This window comes from Micromys minutus, assembly GCF_963924665.1.
Source record: "Micromys minutus genome assembly, chromosome: X".
Lineage (NCBI taxonomy): Eukaryota > Metazoa > Chordata > Mammalia > Rodentia > Muridae > Micromys > Micromys minutus.
In genome coordinates, this window is record NC_137970.1 from 24,263,049 (window position 1) to 24,283,335 (window position 20,287).

The window sequence follows — 20,287 nt, forward strand, 5'->3', positions numbered from 1 at the left end:
CTACCCTAAGCAGGCACAGAAAATTCATGTTCAGCATAAGCTTAGAGCCCACCCTGGCCTGTCAGTCCACGACAGCAGTGCAATGTTGCCCAGCTCCTTGACACTACAAGAATGCTACCCTCCACAAGAGATTGGGAATGCACACAGCTTCCCAAGGAAGCAAATCTCTGGTGTACTAACAGCGGTTAATATTAGCATTAGAGAGCCTTTTGTGACTGAGTTTAAAACAATACACTGGCTTGTATACTTCTATCAGACAAAGGCATAGACAGGGCATAGGGTGGGAGTAAAGCACTTGAAGCTCCCACCTGAATGGAATCTGGCCAATATTCCACCTCTAAATCCAGCTAGACGAGCTCAAACCAGCCTGACCCTTTCCCCTGACGACTTCTGAAGAAAAAAAACACCCATGTCTATGAATTCAGACAATGGCAGAGGTTCCTGGCTGATCCTGTCTTTTGTTTGTGAGGAGTTTCAAGCCAAAATTAGAATTTATTTTCTGATGTTCTTCCTTAGTTTCAGATTACATGGATGAAAATCAAACCAATCCAAAATTTAGCATTTATTTCCCTGATACAGTTGTTTAGTTCCCGGTGAAAAGGGGAAAGGAGAAACACCAAACATCCTAGCCGATTTCACATTAATAACAAGCAAGAAGTGAAGTTGCTCTGGGGAGGTGAGTTGCAGACACCCTCCCTATATACCAGGCAGGCGCCAGGCAAAGCCAGGGCTCTTGGCCAAAAGGCCTCTGGTTTTGAACACCTCTCTGCTCTCAGGCAACACTTAGTTTACTGAAGTGTTGAGTGCTTGGCCTTGAAGTTGCTCGGGTGAGAAGGCTATTCCTTCAGCAAGCCCTTTTATCATAAAGTTGTTCACTGGCATGCCTTCCCTTTTCAGATATAAATGAGTGTTCTCTGAACACTCATACCTGCAGCCCCCATGCCAATTGCCTCAATACCCAAGGGTCCTTCAAGTGCAAATGCAAGCAGGGATACAGGGGCAATGGACTGCAGTGTTCTGGTAAGTAGCATTTGCTCATGACATTTTGCTATCTGCACCCCCCCCCACATACACACACAAAGCACTCTTTCCAGATTTTGTGTGCATATATGTTGGACTCTTTAATCTTTAATGGTAGTGATTTTAGACTACAAATGTACAAACCAGACATACAACTAGAAAACCTACTGCTGTTATCCTGGAACACCAGGAAAAGTGATTTCCCATGAGTACCATGTCCGAGGCAACGTTTTCTTACTTGGAGAGGGATTCAAGATGACAGGGGCCCCCACCATTTTATGGTACTAGGTTATTAATCCAAGCCCTTGGGATTTTTACAACCTGGAAAGAAACATGGACAATTAGATTGCACCTCTTATTACTTCAGTTTGGAAGTGGCAGATTTCAAGGACCAAAATAATACCGATGGCAGTAGTAGAAGCAATGGTACTGATGCAAATGAGCACTGGAAAAGCTAGAGAGGTCCTGGAATACCTGCCAGTCAAGTTATCTGTGCTTACAGTGCAGGCCATCTTTGGGTCAACAGTCCTATAGTGTTTAAAGTCAGGCAGTCTACATAGTGAACTGTACCTGTGCTCCCAACACTTAGAGAGCCAGGATAAGGACTTCAAGGTCATCTTTGGCTGCATAGTGAGTTCAGCCTGTGCTACTTGAGACACCGTCTCGTGTCTCAAAAGACCAAGAATAATAGTAATAATGATAATGGTATCTAGGCTTATTCTTCTTTTAACCCTGGCTCATTGTGACTAGACTTGTCTTTGTTCTGTTCTCTTCTGGTCTGGTCTGGTTTTGGTTGGTTGGTTGGTTTTGACATTTTATTATTATTACTTTGTGGGGGGGTGGTTGTAGATATACATGTTGTTTATGGGAACAGGCATACCACAAGTGCGCAAGTGGAGGTCAGAGAAAACTTTTAGGAGTCGGTCACCAGTGTCATGCAGCAAGCCTTCTAATGAGTTGAGTCATCTCCTGGCCCTGTTTGTTTGTTTGTTGTTTGCTTGTTTCTTTGAAGCAACGTCTTACAATATAGTCCTGGATGCTTGATATTCACTCTGTAGCCCAGGATAGCCTTGAGCTGACTACTATCATGTCTCAGCTTTCTGAGTTCTGGGATCACAGGAATGTGCTGCCCTATCTGCTCTAGAATTGTTTACTGCTCTGTCTCAAGTAATCCCTATGCCATTTGGCACAAGTCTCATAAGTATGATTATAAATCATAGGTTGACTTGCCTCACATCCTATGACCCCATCTAGCCAAGTTTCCTGATGACACAGAGACTATCTCCTAGCTTTTACAAAACTAAACACTGTGCACCATGATAGACATTCAACAGCACACACATAAAAGTTTCGCAGGCCTGAAGAGATGGCTTAGTGGTTAAGAGCACTGACTACTCTTCCAGAGGTCCTGAGTTCAAATCCCAGCAACCACATGGTGGCTCACAACCATCTGTAATGAGATCTAATGCCCCCTTCCAGTGTGTCTGAAGACAGCAACAGTGTACTTATACATAATAAATTAATAAACAAATCTAAAGAATAATAATAATAATAAAATAAAAGTTTCACAGTATCCAAGTGGGCTGTGGCTAACTCCAGAAATCAAATTCCATAAAGAACCACCAAACAAACTGGCAGCATTTATTTTGAAGAAAAAACATGAGGAGAAGCATAAATTGTGCCTGGAATTTTTTTTCTTAAGAAATGCGAAAGCAAAGTGGCCCCTCTAAAGAAGACTAACACCAGTGGATAGACGTTATAAGTCTCTTGCAGCACTAACTAGATCATTTCTAGGAGTGGAGCAGGGACCCTTCCAGAATAGTAATGGCATAGGTATGTATCAGTGTGCAGAGGGCATTTGATATACCCAGGTTCTGTGTCCCAGAACAAAGCATTAGACATCCTGCAAGTAGGGAAATGACTTACTGGGTACAGTACTTTCCTTGAAATCATAAAAAATGTGCATTCAGATCTCCAACATCCATGAAAAGATTGGGAAGGCATGCAAGAACCTCAGTCCTTGGAAAGTAGCATCAGAAGATCCATAGATCAAAGCTGGCTAGCCAGACAAGCTGAATTAGTGAACTCTAGGTTCTGGTGAGAGACTGTGCCTCAATATGTAAGGTGGACAGCAATTGAAGAAAACACCTGATATTGAACTCTAGCCTCCATGTGTGCTCACACCTGTAACCCCACACATAAAAATCTTGAATACACACATTCACAGACACTTCATGCACATGCTCATGAAAAAAAAAAAAGAATTTGATTCCAAACAGGGCTCATGATAGTCCTGTGGTTGGCGTTTGGACCCCCAATTCCAAGAAGGCAAAATGGAGCATGTCATCCAAATTCCTAGATCCTAGCTAGATACATATACAGGGCAGTAACTCTTCATTCTTTGTGACCTTAGAGTATTGTCTACGATGCTGCCCAGACCCTGCAGGTGCAGCTAGAGATGAGAAATTAATACCTCTAGGAAACACCTTCAGCCAATGGAGGTCTTGAAGTCTATAAATACTTTTCCTTCCCCTAATAGGATGGGGCAATCCTGAACAGTAATGCTACATAGGCTCCCAGATTTCTCCAGTTAGACTGTGTTGCCCAAATTAATGACCTACCCAATGTGACAACATCTTTTGTATCCCCTCACCTTGATTCACTGTCCCCTTGCCCCATACTGCCTTATGGAATTCTACCCCAAATCCTTCTTTTGGAATTTGCCAAAGATGACTCAGACTAAGACAGACACATCTCTTGAGTAGTTCCTTATGGGGTTGAAATGAAGTGACCTAACTCGAAAACTTCATTCAGTTGCTCACACAAGAGATGCCCAGTAAAATTTGCTGGGTTAGTATTGTTCTAAGTGTTATCTCAACCCCATGGATATAGCTCAGTTGGTAGAGTACTTGCCTAGCATGCATAAGGTCCTGGTTCTAAGGACTGGAGAAATAGAAGCAGAATTTTAAGGTCAAGGCTGCGAGGCTATTAGCTACATGGTAGGTGTGAGACCACTCTGGACTATAAGAGGTTCTGTCTGCTGTCTGGCAGAGAGAGGGGTGGGGAGGGGAGAGAGAGGGAGAGGGAGAGAGAGAGAGACTGGTTAATCGGAGGAAAAACATTGTTTGCAGCCTAGTGTTTTAAAGATTTATTTATTTAATGTATATGAGTAGACTGTAGCTGTCTTCAGACACACCAAAAGAAGGCATCAGATCCCATTACAGATGGTTGAGAGCCACCATGTCATTGCTGGGAATTGAACTCAGGACCCTCTGGAAGAGCAGTCAGTGCTATTAACCACTGAGCTATCTCTCCAGCCCGTGGTATTTTAAAATTACAAATCTCACATCAAAACAAACATTTCATGTGCCAAAGAAACTTCTGTGGTTTGTTGTTGTTGATGATGTTTTGGGTTTTGTTTTGTCTTTTGGTTTTTTTGTTTGTTTGATTTTTCATCCAGGAACACATCTTCTAGAATAATATTACCTTAATGTGACCCCAGCTTCCTGGCTAAGTACTTGTGGACTGAGAACAAATATTGACTTTCCAATATCTCAGTTTCCACGTTTGCCAAAGTAGATATTGCAGCATAAGGACTAGATTTTAGTCCCTTAATATTGTCTACTATTAAATGAAATACTCCGTAAAGAATAAACAAATGTCCACGGACAGGGTTTACTGCCTGCTCAGAATATAATAAAAATATGCTTATTCCTCATGGTATTTTTTAAGGGATTTTGTTTCATTTCATTTTGTATTTTTGGGACAGGATCTCATGGCTCCCCAATTGGCTTTGAACTTCCTGTGTAGCTGAGGATCATACTGAACTTCTGATCCTCCTGCTTTTTACCTCCTGACTGCTTATATTGCAGGCATGTGCCGCAATTTAGTCGGCACTGGGGATCAAACACAGGGCTCTGTGCATCCTAGGCAAGCACACTACCAAGTGAGCTACACTTCCAACCCTGCTTCTAAAGATTGGTATTTTTCCTTTTTAAATTTATATTTATGGCTTATATGTGCATGACACGTGGTGGGCTGTGCACATGCCCTGGTGCCAGTGTGGCGATAAGAGAACACTCTGAGGAGTCGGTTCTCTCCATTCCACACTTTAATGGGTTCTGGGGATCAAAGTCAGGTTGTCAAGCTTGTGAGCCAAAAGCCTTTATTCATTGAGTCATCTTGCTTGCCCTAATATGGTTTTTTTTTTAATCACTTATGTGCTCAAGAGACAATTCAATAGGTAAAGTACTTGCTATACAAGCATAAGGACCTGAGTTCAGATCCCCAGAACTCTCACTAAAGCTGGAAACACTGATAGCACATATCAGTACTGTGGTGGATAGGAAATGGGGACAAGAGAACCTCTAGAAACTCTCCAGTCAGTGAGCTTTGCAGTGCCAAACAGGAGAGCCTGTCTCAGACAAGGCAGAAGGAGAGGACCAACACCTGAGATTCTGCTGTGACCTCCACACACATTATGACTTGCTTGTGCCAGTACTTACCCATGAAACTTGCGCACGCGCGTGCACACACACACACATACACACATGCACGCACACAGAGAGATGTCTTTAAAAGCCAAACATTTGAAAAACAGTAATAGCCTATTTTTAAAGACTTAGGTTATGAGCCACCATGGGAACAGTTAGTGCTCTTAACTACTGAGCCATCTCTTCAGCCCAACAAAACCAGTAATAACTTATTTTCTTTAACATCAGTTTGATTTATTCATAAAACAGCAACATGTATCCTTGAATCATAGCTCTCAAGGAATTTGAGTCAGTCGAGAGAAAAGTAATGTTTAACCTTAAAGCAGAAGTAAGCCCATTACAGAAGTGGTAGAAAGTAGAAGGTATGAGTGTCTTTCAAGTCCTAACTCTTTTGCTAGCTAGCTAAGTGGCCTTAAACAAATCCTTTTACACTGGCATTTCCCTACTACCAAACTCTGGCCTTCCCTTGGCTCTCTGGTCCTTATCATCTCCACTGAAAGGATTCAGGTAAAACACGGAGTATATGCCATCCACAAGATAGCTGGCATTTATCTCAGAATAACAGGGAGTACTGTCCAGGACTTAACTGGGGCAGTGACCAAAAGGGTAGCAGAAGAGGAAAATGCTCTCACAGTGTCAGAGTGGATAATGTGCAAAAGGGCCAGTTAGGTTGGCTGGCATGTCAAAAGTCTCAGAAACAGTATGAAAATGCCATAATGAAAATCCATTATTGTATATGCTCACTTACAAAGGAACAATCAAGTCTCTGGACTAGACTGTTTTGCTGAGGTGTGTTTTCCTCCCTGGCTGACTGAGAGGCCTGTTTTGAATTAACTCTTTTTTTTTTTTTTTTTTTTTTTTTTTTTGACTTTTTGAAATAAGGCTTCTCTGGGTATCCCTGGCTATCCTGGAACTCTGTATAAGAGACTAGTTTCAAACTCAGTGAGATGCCCACCACTCCCTCCCAGAGTGCTCAGACTGAAGGCATCACCCCCACCCAGCTGAATGAACTCTTGAAAAAGGGACCTGAGTGTTTATCTTTGTTCTTTATCAGAAAGCCTCCGAGTAGGTTAGAAGCTTGGAATCTTTCTGCCAATTTAGAAAGTCATGGCTCCACCCAGAACCAGTCAGACCCCATTTTTGTAGCCAAAAATCATGTAACTGAGTAGACCAAAAAGAATTAAAGAAATTAAATAAACACATGTGTCTGTTTTATAAATAAAAAATAAAAAAAATATAAAAGATAAGCATAATTTTTTTTAAAAAATCCATGCTTTGCTAGGGAAGAATAACTCAGGCTTTTGTTAATGGGACTCAAGAACCCTGCTATGTCCACCTTCCTTCCTCTCATATAGTAGTTTAAATCTGAACAAGGGGGATGACTTTATTATTCTCTCTTTTCACATGATGCTCCAAATTTTAAACAAAGGCAGTTCTGATACCCCCCTTCTTTTATCCATTGCTGTTCTTCACATGCAACAATATGTTGTCAGGGACACAGGAAGTGATTCTGTGGTTTTTCTTGGGGGTGAGGAGGACAGTCACCTTTTGAGTTTAATTATTTCGAGTTGTTCCCATGAGTGTGGGATGGGGGAAGGTTATCTATTGAAGCTGAACAGTTTAATAGCATCTACGCCATTGAAGAAAATGCCCCCCTCTTCCCCAGTAACTATCAACTGCCAACAGCTCCTCTGAGGAGATGGGGCCTCTAAGCCCTTCCTCTATCCATAATGAAATGTTGGTAGGCTCCATCTTGTGCAGGTTACCATAGCTACTGTCATTTCACCTGTACAACGCCCAAGTCAAATCCAAAGAACAGTGCTCCACAGCACAGTCCCTCATCCTCTGGGGCTCATACTTTTCCACCCGATGACATTCTCTGAGACTTGAAGGGAGTGTTCTAGAGTTCTTCCTTGGGGCTGATTCTGGAAGCATTGACTTCCTGCACTTGAACACTTCCAAAAACGGTCTATTGTTCATAAATGACCTCAACTAAATGGGAATTCTCCTGTGTGACTTTTTGGCTCAGTGATCCCTGAACATTCTGTGAAGGAAATACTCACAGCACCTGGGACCATCAAAGACAGAATCAAGAAGTTACTGGCTCACAAGCACACCATGAAGAAGAAGGTGAAGCTTAAACACGTCACCCCAAGACCCACCAGTACAGGAGCCCCCAAGGTCAACTTGCCTTACAGCTCTGAGGAGGGCATTTCCAGGGGCAGAAACTCTGGTAGAGAACAAAAATGGAAGGAAGAGAGAAAGAGAGAGAGGCTTGGAGAAGAGAAAGGAGGGAAATCCCTGAGGAATGAGGTGGAACAGGAGCGAACCCTCCGAGGGGATGTGTTCCGTAAGTATTACTTTTTTTGTTCTTGTACTTTATAAAAAGTGAATGTGATTCCTCGGGGCAACTCAACAAACAAGACTAGATAGTTCGTGCCTTAAGGAAAATGGCTTAGGGGCTGTAGAGATGATAGCTTAGTGAACATGTAGTGAGATGGCTTTAAAGTGAGAAGTAAGTTGCTTCTATAATATAGATATAGAGAGTATCTTCCAGAGGTGCTAATTGGGAAGCCCAAGGGTAAAGTCGTCCTTTTCCCTTACCTGGATGCTTCCTATTTGGCACAGCCCCTCTCTGCGAATAGCCAGCAAGCATAGGTATGTGGCTGCCAGACTTTCTGTGCAGCACACCTGCCAAATCAAAGACCCTCATCATCGGGTCTCCCAAGCACTCCCTTTTTGTTTCTTTTTGAAAGAAAATTTCCCTTTGAGACAGAATAGTCCTGGCTGGCCTGGAGTTCACTGTGTAGCCAGGTTGAACTTGAACTCAGAGACATGCCTACCTGTGCTTCTCAAGTACTAGGATTAAAGAAGCATGCCACCACATCCAGCATTTTAAAAGTTTATATGCTGCTGGATGGTGGTGTCTATCCTGGAACTTACTCTGTAGACCTTAAACTATCCTTAAACTGTCCTTAAACTATCCTTAAACTCAGAACTCTACCTGGCTCTGCCTCCCCAGTCGTGGCATTAAAGGCCTGTGCCCCCGCCACCAGTCTACCACCAGTCTCCTTTCTACTTTTATGTCTTTTTATGCTTGTAACCTGTCATGTGTGGGAATTCCTTCCCTGGGGAGATACAAACAAGTCACTATAAGGCCCCAGCAATAACACCAAGGATGATTTTACCAGAGTCTAGCTTGGGTAACCAATGACTTTATTAAGCTTGCTTACTATGTATGAGGGATGGATTGTTTACAGGAGTGTGAGTGACCCCAAAGTAGCCACACCACCATTAAGTCTTATAAGACTCAAAGTAAGCCTTACCTACTGGGAGAACCCCAAAGGAGAATGGAGTTGGATGCTAAAGCAAAAGATTTATTGTTCCTATTGCTAGGGATATCCTACATCCAAAAGAGAGGCAACCCCCTTCTCTTTCTTTTTATATAATTTTTGAGGGCCAATTATAGCAACAGCAACTAGGCATGTAATACTTGGTGGCCCTGGTGACCTTTACATTAATTGGTTGGGGGTAGGGGGGACTCGAGGGCCTTCCATATCTCCGAATGTGTGCATTTGAGGCCACCCTGGTCTGCAGAGCAAGTTCCAGGCCACAGAGGGCCAAGTAGTGAGACTGTGTCAATGGAGTTTAAGCCCAAATAGAAAATGACAGAAGCAAAACACTCCAGCAGAGCTTGAGTTTTTCTGCATGAACCAGGTGGCTGCTATATCCCTCTTTACAAAGGTTGGGGTACAGAACCCACCATAGGTCTCAGCCCCTCCAAGACAGTTTGTATATTAACCCTGAGTTCTCATCCTGAAACCCCATTTCCTTCTTTCTGGGTGCTCTGTTTTACATTGTGTTCTTGCTTATGTGACTTGGAGAGTGTGTCGACAAATACCAGGGGGGATTTACCAAGGGATACGCAGACATGGGCTCATCCAGGTCAGAAGCAGTATAGTAGTCACATAATCGCCCTTACTAATGAAAAACTTCAAGGAAATGGGTTTCCAGTACCTGGGGAGAAGGGTATGTCCAGAGTGTGGATACTGAGCTCACCTAAGGGAACTTTGAAAACACTATTCTGGGTAAGGAAACTTGGTAGGAAATGAGAGGGAGATTCTACTCTAATGTGTTCTGCCCTTAGACTGTATGACACTAAGTTTATTCCCTTGGTGCATGTGGGGGTTTTGTTTTGTTCTCCTAACTGATAGAGGTTATTTATCAGTCCCTAAGGTAAATGAAGCAGAGGATTTGGATCTGCACTACATCCAAAGAAAAGAGCTAAATTCCAAACTGGAACACAAAGGTAATGATATAAGAATTTAAGGGGGGAAAAAAACGGCTCTCATCTCAAAAAGGATAAATGGAGTGACCATGTCCTAGGAAACAGATTTCAGGTACCTCAAACATCATGTTCCAATGTAGGAGCAGTTTCCTAGAGTTTTATGGTAAAGAACAAAGAGGGTCATAAATCAAATAATTTTTCAAATGCACTGATGAAAATACCAGGTTGATAAGGTTCCAGAAAAGTGGGGGAACATAGCTCCCCCCCCCAGATGGTATCTGATGGCATTTTTAACTTCAAGGCTTGGAGAAGCTAGGAGTCTATTAAGTTAAATACACCCCAGAAAGATTTACCCAATAGTCACAAAGATTTCAGGTCAGACACAGAGGTAGGCAATGAATTGCTATTAATAAAATTAGCTCAAAGTAATTTGGCTCTTGATCTGCAACATTCCAACCCCTTCTGCAATCACTAAAGTTCAAGGAGCTTCTGTAGAATGTTCTATGCATGCTGGCTCCTTTCTTAAAACTCCATGGTTCAGTAACTACTGCTTTTTTTCTAAGCATTTTTTAAAGATTTATTTTATGTATATGAGTACACTGTAGTCAGATACAGCAGAAGAGAGCCTTGGATCCTATTACCGATGGTTGTGAGCCACCATGTGGTTGCTGGGAACTTAACTCACAACCTCTGGAAGAACAGTCAGTGCTCTTAAAATGCTAAAGCCATCTCTTCTAAGCATTTTACAATTTAAAACAGTATCGAGCTCATAGGAAGGAGCGGAAATGAGATCACCCTTCAGGAAGACCTTTCTTAGGGGATGAGGCTCCCAAAGGGGAAAGAGATGGTGTAGCTCCAGAGAGAAATCATGTCACGGCCATCGGGAGCTCTAACAGGACCTTGAAGGAAGAGAGAGAGCCTTCTCTTTAAACCTGGAGAACAAAAGGGATCGTTGAGTCTTATAGGTTTGGGGCATCAGAGAATTAAGCTTCATACCATGTGATCTAGCTCAGACTGGCCTACATGCCAGCAATGAGACAGGCACTAGATAGTACTATATAGACTCCCCTTGTAGCTATGAGGGGGAGGGACCTCAAGAAGCAGAACATACTTTCTTATGGATCCCTGGAGGAGAGAGAAAAGTGGCTGGAGAGTCTGTGCTCACTCACTCTCTCCTGCATCATCTCTCATTTATTGAAACGACTGCTTCAGTAATAAGCAGCCAAGAGAAAACTCACTATGCCATGATGCCCAGGACCAGTGCTGTGCTCCTTTTCCTGGGGGAGACATGAATAAACAAACATTTATTCACTCTAGATGTGGCACTAAATGACAGATCAAAGTAACCATTCTACACAAGTTGGTGGAAAGATAGCTTTATCGGGCTTACATTGAGGAAGTATGAGCGAATGAAAAAATATCTGTATCACTGAGAGGTCCCACCCAGTTCATCAGTGATGATGAAAGAAAGAAGGAAAGAAAGAAAGAAAGAAAGAAAGAAAGAAAGAAAGAAAGAAAGAAAGGAAGGAAGGAAGGAAGGAAGGAAGAAAGGAAGGAAGGAAGGAAGGAAGGAAGGAAAAGAAAGAAAGGAAAAGAAATAAAGAAAGAAAAGAAAGGAAAGAAAGGAAGGAAGGAAGGAAGGAAGGAAGAAAAAGAAAGAAAGAAAGGAAGGAAGGAAGAAAGGAAAAAAAGAAAGGAAAAGAAATAAAGAAAGAAAAGAAAGGAAAGAAAGAAAGAAAGGAAGGAAGGAAGAAAGAAAGAAAAAGAAAGAAAGAAAGAAAGGAAGAAAGGAAGAAAGGAAAAGAAATAAAGAAAAGAAAGGAAAGAAAGAAAGGAATGAAGGAAGAAAGAAAGAAAGAAAAAGAAAGAAAGAAAGAAAGAAAGAAAGAAAGAAAGAAAAAAAGAAAGAAAGAAAGAAAGGAAGGAAGGAAGAAAGGAAGAAAGAAGACCGCATAATGAAGTCCTGTTTTTCAAGGCCTTTCTACTCTAATGTCTCCAAGGGAAGGCTCAAGAGGGAGTAAATATCTAGAATCCTAGGTGAGAGTTCTGTGACCTTTTCCCACTACTAAGGACTGTTAATGATTCTGTTACCACTACTGTAGGCCTGGCCTTCACTGTAGTGTTCTGTTTATTCTGTTACCATGACTAAAGAGCCAAATATTCTGTAGGTTACCTCAGCATCCTCTCCTCCGTGATAAAAGACACATCAAGCCAGGATACAATCCCTTTACTCCTAACCAGCAGTGTTTAAACAGTGGCTCATTTTAAAACATTTTTATTAGCATGTATTAATTGTACACAATATTGAGTGTCATTATGACATTTTTATACATGCTTATAATATGTTTTGATCATTTTCATTCCTATTACCCTTTCTTGTGACCCTCCCACTCACACTGGTCCCATTCCTCTTCCCAACTAGCTCCTATTCGACTTGTCACTTCTAGATCATGGTCCTGCCCCTTTAAGAAACTGCTTGCCTTAGGCTGCTGATCAGGCATAGTAGGAGGCCAGATCTCTCAGCCATACACCCCTGTAGTTCTTCTGAGAGTGAAGAGGCCTTGCTGTGCCTATTAGCCTCTAATGTGTAGTCTTACCCACCCCCCACACCCCCACCCCACGTTCCCACGGCGACTGTATCTCTTTCTGTAGGCTAACTCTTTGCCTGTAAGTTATCTCTTTACTGAAGGCTATCTCTCTTAATGAAGCTCCTCTCCAAGTTTTAAAAGAATGCCTTTAAGGTCTGCATCATATTGCCTCTGATATGATATTCTGTCCCCATTTAATGCCATCTGATCTCAAAGCCAAACCTGACCTGTGCAAAATGAACAGTCCTAAGTCTCGGTTTGATTTAGGATTCAGGCTCAGTTCCAGCACTCAATATCTTTGAAGCCTATTTAAGTCACGTGGGAGTCTTACATTTATTGAAGGTCCAATGACAGATATTTTTAACAATCAAATTAAATGACATGATGTTTGTGGAGAAAAAGAGAACATTAGCAAATTGAGATGAGTCAGAAAATCAAACAAACAAACAATAACAACAACAAAATGTATGGCCCAGCAAGATGGCTCAGAAGGAACAATCTGCCACCACGCCAGATGACCTGATTTTGATGCCCAGGAACCACATGGGGGAAGGACAGAGCTGACTTCCAGACTGTCCTATGACCTCCCCATGCACAGTTAAAATGTAATTTTAAAAATGTTTAAGAATTTGGGCGATGGTGGCATATGCCTTAATCGCAGCCCTGGAGAGATGGAGGCAAGTGGATCTCTGTGAGTTTGAGGCCAGCCTGGTCTACAGAATTAGTTCCAGAACAACTAAGACTACACAGAATAACCTTGTCTCCAAAAACAAACAAACAAACTAAGAAAATGAAACTAAGAAAAGAACGGCCTACTATGATAATAATAATCCCAGCATTCTGGAGGCAGTGGCAAGTGGAACTCTGTAAATTAGCAACCATTCTAATCTATGTGGTGAGTTTCGGCCATTTGGGGATATACAGAGAAATCCCAGAGAGAAGGGGAAGGGAGGGCTGCAAATTGAGATGAGTCCAAAAAACCTTTGGCATGAATAGCTGAATCCCTCAAATCGAAGCGAGAGGCCAGCCTTAGTTTTAAATCAGAAGCCTCTCGGCCTTTGCCTTTCTCTCACATCATGAGTCATCCCACTCTTCTGTGGAAAGGGCCAGAGAGAAAATAGGTGAGACTTTGAGCTATCTGGTCTCTGTAGCTCCAGGGTCCCTTATAGCTTAAGAAAATAAGATATCACCTAAGTAAAGGGAAAGGTATGCTACCATACGACTTCACGAAAATAGACAGTAGGCCAAGGTGCGAGCTTGCAGACCTCTGCTATACATAAAGTAACCCAAGACACTGGTTCAAGTCCTGCACTGGCTGAGTCCACTCATATTCCTCTGATACATCTGAACTACACAGCCATTCTGCCATAACAAATAACAACAACAACATGAAGCATACTCGAAACTGTCAGTAGGTCAGCCTATTTGACCCAATATGCCCCTGGCACATTTCTAACAAGAGTGTTGCTTGGAATCATGGAATGCCCATTGGATTTTCACTAGTGGAGGTGACTAGGTGACCATATGAGACCAATGCCATGGAAACAGTGATTTATTATGTACACTCCCAAGAGAAGGGGGACACACTGAGCAAGAGGAGGATCTATCTAGTGGAAAACTAGGCAAAAGGTCTTTAGGGTTTCTATAGAAGTAAAGTCAAGGGGGATGGGGCAGGAGAGACCATACAGGATTGGGTCATTTGAATAGTTCCAGAAGGCCTTAAGTCAGTGGTTTTCAACCTCCCCCAGGGTTACAAATCAGATATCCTGCATGTCAGCTATGTATATTACAATTCATAACAGTAGAGAGTTTATAGCTATGAAGTAGCAACAAAAAATGATGTTATGGCTTGTGGGGGTCAGGGTCTCAACGCCATGAGGAACTAATTGTATTAAAGGGTTGTAACATTAGGAAGGATGAGAGCCACTACCTTAAGGTACAGGGGCTAACTAGAACTATCTGGTTTGGAGGTGGTGTAGGTCAAGGGAAATATTGGTTTGATTTGAAGGGGTTCTGTTTTCTCTTACTATTGCAGAATACCTGAGCCTTGTATGGAGGGGTGTAACTTAGATGCTCTTATTCTCTGAGCTTTGTTTTCAGTCTCTGGCTTGAGTTTTGTAAACGGTCTGTTTCGTCCCCCGCTTTGCTTCACTAGTGAGGGGCACTGTGCTCTTAACCACGGAGCCATCTTTCTAGCCCCTCTGGTTTTCGTTTCGAAGATTACAGCAGAATTTGTTGAGTCCTTTATTGATGTAGCTAAAACAATAGGGTATGTGAAGAGATGACTCGGTGGGTTAAGTGCAAGTGCTGCTCTTACAGAGGACCTGGCTTCTGTTCCCATCCACATGGTGGCTCACAGTCCTCTGTGACTCCAGTTCCCTGAGATATAATGCCCTCACCTTACCTCCCTGGGTACCAGGCATACACATGATACACAAATTTACCTGCAGGAAAAACATGCATACACATAAAATTTAAATGTCTAAAAATAGTGTACCTGGTTTAATCTACCCCTACAAGCATGCGAGTTCATGTGATCTCTATTCTACTCGCTTAAACCCATAATATCGTCTTCCAGTGCTTCAAATTAGCTACTTTTGTAATGCTCTTAATGGTTCCAAATGTGTTTGTCTGTTTGTTTGTTTGTTTTGTTTTTTTAAGCAGACTTAAACATCTCAGTTGACTGCAGCTTTGATCATGGGGTATGTGACTGGAAACAAGATAAAGAAGATGATTTTGACTGGAATCCTGCTGATCGAGACAATGGTATTTAAATTTTACTACAGATTGTTTTAGAAGTAGAGAAGGTTGTTACTACTGGATGCTACTTCCTGTCCCTGCTTAGATCATGGTTGTTTAACATCTTTGGGAACCTTGACGTTAGGGGTGGCCTCTGATGGATGAATAACTTGGTACAGCATTGACTTAATCCTCATCCTTCTCTCTCCCACATGAGCCAGGAAATGTGTCCCAGCATGTGTTTTTTATATTTACCCTCTCTTCTGAGAGGGAGAGAAGGGAAAGAGAGAAAGGTGCAGGTGGCAGGGTCTCCAAGATCTCCCTTTTTGGCAGCTTGCCCCAGCCACAGCATTTTGATAGAAAATAAATCTTTTACAAGTAATAGGACCTCTGTCTACACCAGAGTTACAATAGAATCATCTCTCCGATGAGGATCAAAAGCACTCTAAGTTTCAAGTTAATGAACTAAACTCAAGACTCAGCTTTCCTTTCTGTTATCTAAGGAATTCATTCTGACCACCTGGCCTTGGGTTGTTCTCAACATTAGTTCCGAGCCATAAACTTCCTGGCTTTTGTGGTGTCTTCTTCAACTCTGTTGATGGGCCCTGGTTCCCCCTTGGGTGGAGTACTTGGCTTGCAGACACTATTTGGAACACATATTGAATCCTGCTCTCCTGAAGGCTGGCCATGTAACTGGAGAAACTATTATACACCTCCAGACTCTAGTTCCTCACCAGTAGAACTGTATTTCTTTTGGGATGTACAGCCTCAGCCTTGAGTTATAAAACATCCTTCCTTAGGACAAATTCTTAGGACTGCACCTGCAGTCAGAAAGCTTTGATCTAAAGATTCAAGGGCTAGTTTAGCAAGAGGTAATACATCTTTGGAGAAACTGTCTTGAAAACTACCACAAGTTTCTCCCTTTTTTTCCATCATGGGAATGTAGATATTGGTACTACCAGAGCTACAGTACTCAGGGACCCCAGATTGACAGCTCACCTGGTCAGCATTGTCTTACATTGAATTTCCCACCAATGAGAAGTCTTCTGTTTGCAAACATCCGATTTGCAAATGACCCCTAGGTTCTCAGCTTCTGAGGCGCTCACATCATAACTTCTTTCCAACAGCTCCACCAGGTCTCAACATGGTCTTGTCTTCCCCTACAAAGCTAAATGTAGATGAGAGACATGGGATACATTAATATTGCTAGAGGGATGAACCCTCAAGGAAAGCTAAAAGTGGGCTTTAGCTGAGATTGACAAGGTCACAGAAGAGAGGTTTACTGGATAAAGTACAGGATGCCTTCGTTTGAGATAAAGAAACTTAGTATGAATTAAACATGTAGTTTGACATTCAAACGTCACCAAGTTTCCTGGAGCTTTGCTTGATGAATGTTTATATTCATTCTCCTCTCTCTTTTTTATCCAGTCCTGAACCCCAGCCCAAGGAGTGGTCCTGCCCCCATTTTGAGTGGACTTTCCCACCCAATTGAAACTTAGGTAATCCCACAGACATTCCAAAGGCTAATCTACTCTAGACAGTCTCTTACAGGCATATCCAGCGGCTTGTCTCATAAGTGATTCTAAATTGACAATCAATATGAACCATCACAGGTATGATGATTACAAACTTTGGTGATGCTGTTATAAAAAAATATACCATCCCAGTGAGAAATTAACTCCTTGAACTTAGAGATTAATGAGGGATAAGGTTTTTTAATAATAGCACATATCTGGCTCTGGCTAATGCCCAAAGAGTAGCTGGCCTTGAATAGAATATTTTGCTAATTTATATACCCCTTTGGCTTAGCATTCCACATGTGCTGTCATCCTTAAATCTCTTTCAGGTCCCAGACTCAAATTACACTTTAAACAATGTAAAAGGAGAAAGAGAGACAAGAGAGTGCAAGTCTGGCCACTTAGGCACATGGGAGATTTACATGGCAAAAATATTCCATATTGCCAGAATGATTTTAAGTATATCATTATTGTTCTTTTTCAAATGGTTGTTACCAAAGGTCATCTTGCACACCTAGCAGAATTATGCTTTTGCTGGGGAAGAGAACCCAGCAGTGTCTGGATCCAGTAAAGAGTAAGGCAGCATCAGCCAGCGTCACAAAAGTATCTCCAGGAATTGTACCAGGAAAATATTACATGTTTTCCTCCCAGTGTTTTCCTCCCAACTTCTATGAGAATACTTTCTTGTCAACTTCTTCAGACTATGCTGTGTAAGAATTGTTTAAGTTAGGGCTACAGAAATATCTCAGTGGTTAAATGCAATGGCTGTTCTTCCAGAAGACCCAGGTTTGTTTTCCAGCACCTACATGGCATCTAAAAACCATCTTTCAGTCTAGTTCCAGGTGATCCAATGCCCTCTTCTAGTCCCTAAGGGCACCAGATATACCCATGTACAAAATATATAGAGATAAAGCATCCATGCATATAAAATGATAATTTGAAAGAGTTGCTTAAGTTCACCAAAGCCACAATGAAAAAGAACACATATAGACAAAAAGTCTGCTTCCCCAGGATATGGGACACTTAGAAGGTTTGCAAGCATAGAAGGATATATAACTCTGACCATCCTATTTTAGAACCGAAGAATGATATGCTAACACATAATAGTTGATCCTCAAGAAATCATTAGAACAAGATGGGTAGAGGGTATTTTAATGAGACATTTCTGTCTGGATCCACTCAAGTAGATGGCCACCATATCTGTGATGGCTAATATTGTCAACTTAATAAGATCTGGAATCACTTGACATGCCTATTAAAGACTGTCTAGAGTGAATAATCCTCAGGAATGTCAATGTCAGATTATCTAGCTTTACATTGACATGGAAATATCTACTCAGAATGAGGTCAGCACCATTCCTTGGGCTGGGGTCCAGGACTGGATAAAAAGGACAAAGGGAGCTGAATACTAGCATTCATCATTGCTTCCTGGTAGTGAATGTCTTGCAACTGGGTAGTCTCAAGAGCCTGCTACCACACCTTGCTCTACCACCATGGGCCATACATAGCCTTGAACCTGTGAGTCAAACTAAATCCTCCCTTAAGTTGCTTTTACTAGTGTGTTCTGTCTCAGCAACAGCACAAGTCAAAAATACAATACATATTGTCAATTTGGTGGAAAATACATTATAAGAGTCAACTAACCAAGGTGAAAATGTCTAGAACTCATTAGCTGCAAATCACCTTCAATGCTTAGTGAGTGAGTGGTATACATTCTACTCTATTCCTGTTTCTTATGGATGTGGAAAATTCCTCAGCTTTCTGACCCTTAGGTCTCTTCTCTATAGGAAATGATTTCAACTCCCCAATCCACCTGGCTCACGTTTGCATAACTGGTCTATTGAACCGTAAAAGACCTCAGCACTTCCTATGGGAGACTTGTTCATGTTTCTAGCTAGTTTATGTATTATAGTCAGACCCTTTATCACAGCCTTTTGTTCTGTTAAAGATGTTGGTTACTATATGGCAGTTCCTGCACTGGCAGGGCACAAGAAGAATATTGGTCGATTGAAACTTCTCCTTCCCAACTTGACACCCCAGAGCAACTTCTGTTTGCTCTTTGATTACCGGCTGACTGGGGACAAAGTAGGAAAACTTCGAGTGTTCGTGAAAAATAGCACCAATGCCCTGGCATGGGAAAAGACCAAAAATGAGGATGGAAGGTGGAAGACAGGAAAAATCCCTTTGTCCCAAGGGATCAATACTACCGAAAGTGTAAGTGGAGAAGGGTTCCATACTTATATTTTGCTTTTTCCGTGATTCAACAAACTATTTTCTGATGTCTATAGGTCTCAGGTGTACAAAGACAGCAAGACTTGTCTAATCATCATGACTAATGAGGGTATTTGTCTGGTTCTACGGAAATGGCTTGTCAGTGTGTCTGGCTCCTCTTACTAACTATTGTGAAAACCAAGCTATGCATTTTTAATATGTTAAAAAACCAAACAAACCAAGAAAAAGGTTTCTCGTCCATTCTATTTGTGGAACTTAGCTCAATAAATGACAGTCAGAATATTGTTATTTTAAGGTTGTTTTAACTGAACTGAGGGGGTGGCTATTTTCAGAAATTCTCAAGACCACTCTGGGTTAGGGTGGGATAGTCCTTTAGAAGGTCTGTTACATTTACAGTTGTTGTTTATGTACATTAAAACCAACAAGGAGAAAATGGGATACAATCACAGAGACCAGGAAGGACCAGACAGAAGCTTATAGTTTTCCTTGCCCAGTAGACCCCTAAGCAGATCTTAATTTTCCCTGCAATCACATAGGGCAAAACTCACAAAGTAATGTACACCAGGGAAGCTTACCCAGACTTTGGTATCCAACGGGATGTGGTGTGTTTGTATGAGTGTGAGTGTGAGTGTGTGTGTGTGGTGTGTGTGGTGTGTGTGTGGTGTGTGTGTGTGTGTGGTGTGTGTGTGTGTGTAAGAGAGGGGGTGTAGGTGTCTGTTTATTGATGGGAAGGCCACAGCATAGGCACCTCAGGTGTTCTTCCTCAGGCCTGTCTACTTTATTTCTTCAGACAGGTCTTGAACAGGTCTTGAACTTGCCAAGTATGGCAGAGCAGTTGACAAGCAAGCCTGGAGGATCGAACTGCCTCTGTTTCCTCAGCACTGACATTACACGTGCACATTGCTATGCAGGGCTTTTTGACATGCATTCTGGAACTTGAACTCAGGTCCATCTGCTTACAACGTGTGCACTTTATTGCTGAGCTATATCTCTCCAAGCCCTCAAAGTCATTCCTAGGGGTCCATCTGCCCGCACGACTGCCAGCATGGCTGAACTTAGTTATTCAGTCTTCAGCACTCCCAGAGGCTATACTGAAATCATGTAACCCAAGGCCCCTATCATAAACAATATTCTGAACATGAACCAGCTGGCTTGGCTAAAAGTTACAGGTAAACACAAACACTCTTGATTAAGTAGTTTGAAGGGCTTGGAGGCAGACTCTTAGTAAGCAGTCAAGAGTAAAACCTTCTTTCTAATGTTGAGGATTTGGACAACTCAGACCTGCCCAGTTAATCTTTTACTGTAGAAGTGGATTTGATAAAGGAAAAGGGACCTCTTTAAAGGGGAAGTTGGTTAATGAATTTGATAAGAACAAATAGGATACTTCGGTGAAGAATTTACTAAGTTTGG

At 42.0% G+C, this 20,287-nt stretch overlaps 1 protein-coding gene across 1 annotated transcript in view; it reads left to right on the top strand.

Moving 5' to 3' along the window:
• Positions 1-20,287, top strand: part of EGFL6 (EGF like domain multiple 6) — a gene marked incomplete at its 3' end in the record, with an annotated part of 54,024 nt that overhangs the window by 33,238 nt on the left and 499 nt on the right. Inside the window, exons 7-11 of the mRNA XM_080910380.1 lie at positions 898-1,020; positions 7,543-7,863; positions 9,742-9,822; positions 15,054-15,155; positions 18,594-18,859. Coding sequence (XP_080766506.1) covers positions 898-1,020; positions 7,543-7,863; positions 9,742-9,822; positions 15,054-15,155; positions 18,594-18,859 — 893 coding nt within the window. The remainder of the gene's footprint in view (positions 1-897; positions 1,021-7,542; positions 7,864-9,741; positions 9,823-15,053; positions 15,156-18,593; positions 18,860-20,287) is intronic.